The 8794-nt window shown below is 31.8% G+C and overlaps 1 protein-coding gene across 1 annotated transcript; it reads right to left on the bottom strand.

Annotated features, from left to right (window-relative positions):
* Positions 1–6344: 6344 nt before the first annotated feature.
* LOC111894835 (3-oxoacyl-[acyl-carrier-protein] synthase I, chloroplastic) lies at positions 6345–8376 on the bottom strand. The gene is made up of 7 exons (XM_023890927.3): positions 7896–8376; positions 7388–7819; positions 7120–7293; positions 6925–7038; positions 6739–6840; positions 6590–6656; positions 6345–6506 (listed from the first exon to the last, which is right to left on the bottom strand). Exons 1-7 carry the CDS (start codon positions 8346–8348, stop codon positions 6439–6441), a joined length of 1410 nt encoding a protein of 469 aa, XP_023746695.1. The 5' UTR covers positions 8349–8376; the 3' UTR covers positions 6345–6438.
* Positions 8377–8794: the final 418 nt, after the last annotated feature.

Genomic DNA, 8794 nt, shown 5'->3' with positions numbered 1-8794 from the left:
TGAAAAGAAAATAGTTTCCAATTCGGCTTAGCTTTGCTATAACAATCAATAAAGCTCAAGGCCAAACAATTCCAAATGTTGGTGTTTATCTACCAGAGTCAGCATTCTAGCATGGGCAACTTTATGCGGCGCTTTCTAAAGAGATATCACGTGAGAATACAAAGGTCTTAGTGAAACCTACAAAAGAATTTCAGGGGAGAGCAATCTACACATCAAATGTGGTGTATCAAGAAGTTCTGCGTGATATATAAAATCAAATTTTGTATAAACCTTATCGATATATATTAAAATGGTAATGATATTTTTCAATTTATTTGTGTTCTTAAAAATATTTTATTTTCTATATATAACTAATTGAAAAAATTCAATGAAATACAACCGATCCTCAATATTAAACTATTCATTTAATTATGAATGTGATGAAATCTTTTTTACATGATTCTTGTGAAAAAAATAAAAATAACAAGTCTTTTACATTAAATGATTATAAGCATTTGTTGTATGAATTGATAAAAAAGAAAACATATTTTGATTCCTTTAAAATTTTCTAAACAACAAAAGAAAAACTCTCAAATTGGAGGAATATTGGAAACATGATGGTTTTCATTTATTATCATATACAATTACAGTCGCACCGCCTCACTGAGATAACTTTTCACCTAACAACAACTAATTGGCGCCTAGAAACATTTTGTCGAAAGGAACAATCGTCGTCAACGCATCGCGCGGTTACCCCACTAGTATATATATATATATATATATATATATATATATATATATATATATATATATATATATATATATATATATATATATATATATATATATAATTTACGGTTTTGATGTAAACTAGATGGAATTAGATGTGTCGTTGGCGCTGTGTACATTGTTTTCTTTGGTTATTTGAAATTGCGGTAGATAAGCAAGCATATTATAATATTTATGAAAGATTGTAGTGTTGAAACTTAAAAACACTTGCTCACATTGCATTATTTTTGCTGCAAGACATCCAACCAACCTCGTATCCATAACAAAAGTAAAAGTTAAAATCCATTTTTAATATATATTTATAGGAATGTATAATGCTATTTTTGGTCTTCGATGAGAAGATAATAAAGATCACCGTGTTATTATGTCAGTTCCAGCATATGCAAGTTGATTTTGCTCATGATTGTGAGGCAGATGAGGGTTTGCTCAATCACTTTTGAAACCAATTTGTAAAAGAAAAATTTATTAAAGGATATTTTATAAATATAAATTATGGAAATAAGTGAATAAGTAAAAATTAATTTACTACCAAATTGAAGAACAGCCATCCATGGTGCACCAATTGATTTTCTAAGTTGGACTACATTCTCTTTTATAACTCCCTGTTATTCCTAAAAATATTTAACTTTATATATATATATATATATATATATATATATATATATATATATATATATATATATATATATATATATATATATATATATATATATATATGTTTCTTTTTATTTGCTATAAAAAAAACCAGAAATAAAACCTACATTTATCATTGTTTCTAATTGAAAACTGTAATTGGTATTTGAAAAATGGCAATCCGAGTGAAAACATTAAAGAGAACCCGCTGAACCTATTGTGCATGGAGATCTTTCCAGGCGGTACCCCCGGTACAGCCATAGACCGCTAGTTAACCCACTCACGACTCCGAGCAGCCGAAAACAGAAAATAAAATTAATCTTAAAAATATAATAAATTAAAAAAAAATTACAATATGTAAATGCTGGTAGCCATTATCGTCCAATGAGAGCACAAATTCCATAGTTGAGGTTTCCATTGCTGAGATGGTATCTTTAATGACCATAGTGTCACTTTGGAATTCCTGAGTTGGCAAATCTTAAATATTTAATTTACTCAGGAGGAGCTGACTGATTAGCCTTTAAGTGGATCTCAATCTCACAAAGAAGCAACATTTGTTATTCTCCCACATCCTACAACAATTTATCGGAAACTATAAGCACATAATAGGAAAATACGAAGAAGAAAAAAATAGCAACAAACTTAACTTTCACTAATAAGGAGCGAAAAACACATGGTCAACTTACCGTAGGTCATAGCACAAGTTGGACCTAACTTTTCCACAGATAAGCAGGTGTTATTCCAAGAAACAGATTAGGAACACCAGCAACTGTAAGGATCTCCTGAGTTAGGCATAATGTTTGTGCAGTGCCTTGAGTTTGGGCTTATTGTGCTATCAGGGAAACCTCTCGATAATCCACTCCATTTATCTAATTCATACTTATGAATCTCACCATGTTTTGAAATTAAAGGAAGTCTCTTAATTAAGATACGAATTAACAAAATAAAACCCACATGATATATAAAATAATTATACCTCAGCTTTGAAAACATCAACCGCAAAGCTATTGAAACAACTGATAACAACCTGCTGAATGTTTGAACCGATATTATTAGGAGTTTTTATCACAGAAAGCAGCAGCCCTGGCCTCCGGTTGTAAAACATGTGTATATTCATCTTTGGTTGACCTTAATCTACAATTTACCGTAATTGGTTGTCTTGTGGGGGAGAGGGTGGCAGTGAGGAAAGGTATTTTATTTCTATAACGTGGTATCAACAACAAAGGCATAGTAATTGAAGATCCAGAAAAAACATCAAATTTCCCAAATATTCCATACTTGAACAACAAATCGGTTTAGAAAAAATTGAGAATAAGACGAAGTAATTGCGGTCACCTAAAGTCGAATTCCAACTTCCTCTTTCTCTTTCTCGCATTCCATTCTCCGTGTTTCTGTTGTTGTCATTGAGAGATTCCTTAAGGCGCTGCGTTTGGAGTACGGTAGTATTAGCACAAGTAGGCGATGGTAGAGGATGGTGGTGGGCGACATGAGAAGTGTAGTGGCTGCTCTATGGATTTAAGGTTAGAGAGGAAGCGAGAGTATGTTCAGCGGTGGAAACCAGACCTAAGAACGTCATCGGAAGGCAAGGTCGGCGGTGGTCTGTTGATGGAGGTGGGAATGAGAATTAAGAGGGAAAACGGAGTTGAGGGCATCCAGCAAAACAGAAAACCCTAATCCCGACCATCGATTTAAGGTCGAGAATCGGGCTATGGTGAGGGATCGAATTTTGATGAAATTATGCCGTTAAAAATTGATTTTTGGGTGAAGAAGACGAACAGAGATGAGACAGAGAAAGCTAGAAGGACACGGAGAATTGGTGCGAAGAAGAAGGATCTACAGACCAGTTAGAAGGACTACTACTGAGTGGAGGCAGAGAGATGAGGCGATGGGATCCAAAAAGGGAAGGCGAAGGAATAGTGAAAAAGAAAGAAGAGGAAATAAAGAAAAGCGAAAGAAACGGTATTGGACGAGGAGGGCGGCAAGGCGGCGACCAAAATGGATAAGATGGAAAGGAAAAATGGGTTGCTTTTATGAAAAGAAAAACTTGAGTGGAAAAAGAAGAAAGAGAAAAAACATTCGTGTAGCTAAAGTTTTTAAGCTTTTATGTATATATAAATGAAATGATAGACGAACGTTTTATTTGACAAAACATCAAATCATGGCTATAATAAATCGTAAAGGATATTTGTTTGATAGTTAAATATTAAAAAAAATAAATAAGGAGCATGTATTTGGTAAAAGGAATTTATGATTGGAGGGCACTAGTATTGACTAGAATTTATATTACCGGTAATAGTACCTAAACCGGTTTCGATTGAATGACGAATTATGTGATTTTGGAGTACCATTCCATATTATTAAGTTCGGTTCGGTATTGGTATGGGATCGAAATTTTGTACAAAGTGTTCATCCTTATATAATAGAATAAACAAAAAAAGGTTGTTTATATAACTAATTAGGAAATGATATTTTGATTATAACTTTGCGAGAAAATACCAGAAAGGTGAACAAATGCGTTGCTAAATTTCATCTTAAGTTTTTTTACAAATGTCAAATTAGGGGCGGAAATCTTAAATATTATTAAAAGAGAAACCTTATGACATCATCTTAAATAATCTGAACCATTGATTGTATTTCAATCTTATTTTTTCCACCCTTAAATCAAATTGTTGACATCATCTTCCCCATATGAAATGTATTTAATTCCAATAAATGTTTTCCAATCATCAATCAATAACTTACATTCGTTGAAATGGAATGTATTTAATTCCAATAAAAGCTTTGCATATTTTACATCTTGAATTTTCAGTTATGAAGATTTTAATATGGTCAATTTTAAAAACATATTACTAACAAATCATTTCAATCAACGCTTTAATATCAACCATTAATATAAATCCGTTTATATTACATTAATATAAAATCTTTTTTTATTAGAAAATCATTAATACCGAAAAATCATATTCAAATTATCACATACATATATGATTCATCATTGAATCCGCGACTCACATTTATTTTCAATCGTTTCTTTTCTTCAAACATTCTCCTACAACATCGTTAATATTGCTTATAACTTCCATCATCATTCTCTGCTATAAACATTCGATCTTGTGCGCTAGAAGGTCAGTACATTCTTTCGTTTTTTATGTTATTTCAATTATTTTTTGTTCGTATATCAAACGTATGTATTCATATATATATCTCGATTTTCTTTGTCACAAATTACATGAAATCAGTTAACTACTTTTCTGAAACTTTTCAAATAAACATGAAAAGATATTAGGTACCTTTAACAAAACAAAAATTAACTATCTTGGAACTGACATTAATTACGAAAATGTTACTTTTATATATTAGAGATGATTATGATTTTTTTTTTAACTTTTATGTCATAAGAATCCGTTTAATTTTGGCATGATTTTAAAATATCATTGAAATTATTATGTTTTTGTATATCATATCAACCTACTTTTTTATCTTTGTATAGTAACAATAAAATTTATTAATTTACACAACAAATATAGATATTTCAAATTTTGTAATATTATTATACCTTACAAAATACAACTCCCTCCAAAATAAATTTTCGCCAGTAATTTCATCCATAATTTCAACAAATTTAAATTTGTATTTTCTTTATATATATATTTTTTAATGATCCTGATTTTTTATTCTCCAAAAGTATATCAAACATTTACGTCTTAGATAATGCTGCCCTATTATAATTATTATTTTCCAAAAGTGTATCCGTTTAATGAGGAATTTGATATAATAAAGGAAGTGAATGTTAATTAAAATGAGATATATATATATTCCATAATTATTACATGAGTTTATTAAAAAAATTAATATCAAGGTGTAAACATTAAGCATTTTTAAAGTGAAATTTCAGAATACATACAAAACGATGATGTTGTACAATGAAATATAAAATTGAATAGACTAAAAAAGCACTATTAAAACAGTCAATCTTGAAAATAACATAGTTATGAAAAATTATAAAGTAAGATAAAAATTATAAGATATTAGAAGATTTGTAGAAAGTACATTTAGTAAAAGCGTTACGGTTATTAGAAAAAATAAGACTGTTAAGATTAGTAAAAATACAATATATAAATTAAATTATCACAATAGTAATGAAATGTCATTATTTGATATTTCATATAATTGACAGATATATCAAATTACATTGATGATATACTAAAATTATTTAAAGTTGCGCTAAAACTAATGCAAAGTTCTTGCGAACACTAAATAAATAAAAACAAACATAAAAGCTAGCATTTATATTTATAATCAATTTAAAATAAACTAATAATGATTTAGAATAGAATCTCCATTGATGATATACTAAAATTAAATCTATATAACATTTAACATTTTATAAATTATATTACATAACTTTATTTGAATAAATGAAATAGTTGTCAATATTTAATGCAATAGAAAAAACGGTATATTGGGTGTCAATATATGTTTAAATTAGGTAACATTATTATGCAAGGAACATCTAATTAAAATGCTTATAAATATATAAATATCATAATTATATGAGACGAGGAAAGTCGTTCAACTAATAAAACAAAAAACGATGTCTACAAAGATATCTTTCAATGATTATATATATTTATCATTTTCAATGTATTTTCTATACATTTCAATAATATCAATAACCATATATTTTTTTATAATCATTATACAATATCTATAAACGATTATATGTTTTTTATGCATTTTCCGCGTTTAACGCGGGCTATAATCTAGTTTTTTGCTAAAATACACTTTCTAGCTAGTTTCATGCTAAGGTAAATTAGTAAACCAACTTCTGTGAGCTCTTGACGTAAGGTTCAATCAAAATCATAACATTATAATATATATATATATATATATATATATATATATATATATATATATATATATATATATACACGTAAAAAAAAATCAATATTCTGTAAATATGCAGGGATCACATTTGACAAGTTTATCAAATGCCTCAAAGGCCATAATGTTTTTAAGAAATTATAGATGAATATATCATGCTTTAAATTCCGAGAATGCTATTACGGAGTTGTGTCCACCAATACCAACCGAACATGAAATTGCTGCATGCATAACAAAAGACATTGAATAAGATAACTTTATTAAACATGACATCTGAACCATGGAGAAAGAGAAACCAACTCACCAACGTTGATTTCATGCTGTTGCTTATCATTTGCAACTGTGTCGAATTCAACTTCAGGTTCTGGGTTCTACAGTTGCAATTAATGAGGACGTTAAGATCAAACTAAGAATGATAAAAGGCAAACAAACGTGAATGTAAGTAGCACATACAAATTGATTAATGGTGGGATGCAACCATCCTGTTTGAATAGCTTTGATTGTAGCAATGGCTTCCAGACCTCCAGCTGCTCCCATACAGTGCCCAATCATACTCTGAAGAAAAATACAAAATAAAATAATATCAATACCGAGCAGAGATGACACTAAGGAGACAAAGTTGACTATGGACGTTCTCACCTTAGTAGCGTTCATTTTGATCTCTTCCTTGCTTTTAAACACCTTTTTGAGAGCATTAACCTCTGCCAGATCTCCTACCACTGTTGAAGTTGCATGTGCATTGATGTAATTTACCTACAAACAAGATTTAGCTCCACAAAGATAATGTATGAAGGTCTTTTAATTTTCAACATTCTTAACATAAAACTGAAGTACCTCCTCTACAGATACACCAGCATCCACAAGGCAGCTTCGAATGCAAGATGAAACACAGAGCCCATCAAATCTCGGATTAGTTACATGATAAGCGTCATAATTAACCGCATCTCCTAAGTATTCCGCAAGTATTGGAGCTCCCCTTTTCATTGCATGGTCTAAACTCTCCATAACCTTCAAACAAAGGAGATCAACGTTCACATATAGCCAACATGATCAACAAATAAGATAGAAGTCAATCTAATAAAAGCATGGGTGCTAAAGTTACCAAAACACCAGCACCTTCGCTCAAAACGAACCCATCTCTGTCTTTGTCCCATGGTCTAGAAGCAGTTTGGGGATCATCGTTTCTTTGAGATAAAGCATTACAAGCAACAAAACCTCCCAATTGCACGGGAACAATGGGAGCATCGACCCCACCAGCAATCATCAAATCAGCCTTCCCTTCACGGATATGATTAGCAGCAGCACAGAAGCAAAAGTTGGATGTCGCACAAGCAGCTGAGATGCTGTAATTTGGTCCCATAAAGCCAAGATCTTTAGCAAGTAACGCCGGGCCCATGTTTGGTATGCAATAAGGTGCTAAAAAAGGTGTAATCTTCTTATAACCTCTCTCTATGAGAGACTCGACATTATTAGAAAATATCGTAACACCTCCAAATCCTGATCCCACAACCACACCAGCACGATCCTTATCGATCTGCACACCATCAGAGTTTACTATAACACAATGTACCAAATCATTAGAAACATGAAAAATGGAAGAAATTACAAACTTTGTAGAGTTCTTGGTTTCCAAGACCAGCATCTTCAAGAGCTTTTTTCCCCGCAACAATACAATACCTTTGACAATCATCAAGTCGCTTGTCGCTTTTGGCGTCTATATACCCATTTGAGTGGAATCCACGAATTTGGCCACCAAACCTTGTTGGGAATGATGAAGCATCAAATTTGTCAATTAAACTGATTCCACTCTCACCCGCTAGGAGGCTATCGTAGAACGTGCCGACGTCACCCCCAAAGACGGAGACGAGACCCATGCCCGTTACAACAATCCGTTTTTTAGCATCTTTCTCCCGTTTAGGTGCGATGGCTGAAGGGTGGGAAACTAGTAACTGGCGACCTGTGGCACGGATTTGTTCTTGTGATTTCACAATTATCCGTGAAGAGGTTTTGAAGATTGTGGGCGCCGAGGGAACTGGTAACAGCAGAATAGCTTGAGCTTCCATTATTGGGTGCAGTCTAACGTTTGAAGAACGTGAAGCTTCGAAAAAATTTCTGTATATACAAGCCCTGCAGCTACATTTTAAATAACCCCAGCAGGTAGCTTGTAGCCCTACTATTATGTTAGTATTAAATTTTTACGTGAAAGTCTTGTTCCGGGTTTGTTTCTTTTGGATCGTCGACATGTAGAAGATTGGGTGTGGTGTCCTACATGCTACATTGGGCATAGACTTCACGTTATATTTTACACATTTTAGCGAAAACTTATCATTAACCTAAAACCGAACCGATTAACCAATACGGGTTCGGTTCAGTTCAGGTATTAATCGGTTCTGTTCGGTTATTACCAGAATAACCCCGAATAACATGTATAAGATTATTAAGAACCTAATATAATCGAAAAAAAACCGAATAAACTGTATTAGGATTCTATACGCCCGAATAACCCGAA

This window comes from Lactuca sativa, chromosome 1 (genome assembly GCF_002870075.4).
Source record: "Lactuca sativa cultivar Salinas chromosome 1, Lsat_Salinas_v11, whole genome shotgun sequence".
Taxonomy (NCBI): domain Eukaryota; kingdom Viridiplantae; phylum Streptophyta; class Magnoliopsida; order Asterales; family Asteraceae; genus Lactuca; species Lactuca sativa.
Note: the sequence above shows the minus strand (reverse complement) of the source record. Positions and strands in the feature narration are given on the sequence as shown.

Bases quoted from the DNA above. Each gene is read 5' to 3' on its own strand.
- LOC111894835 (XM_023890927.3), bottom strand. From the start codon at position 8,348: ATGGAAGCTCAAGCTATTCTGCTGTTACCAGTTCCCTCGGCGCCCACA. The intron at 7,820-7,895 runs GTTTGTAATTTC...GATGGTGTGCAG, and splicing joins GAAACCAAGAACTCTACAAA to ATCGATAAGGATCGTGCTGG. The intron at 6,657-6,738 runs GTATGTGCTACT...TTGCAACTGTAG, and splicing joins ATCCCACCATTAATCAATTT to AACCCAGAACCTGAAGTTGA.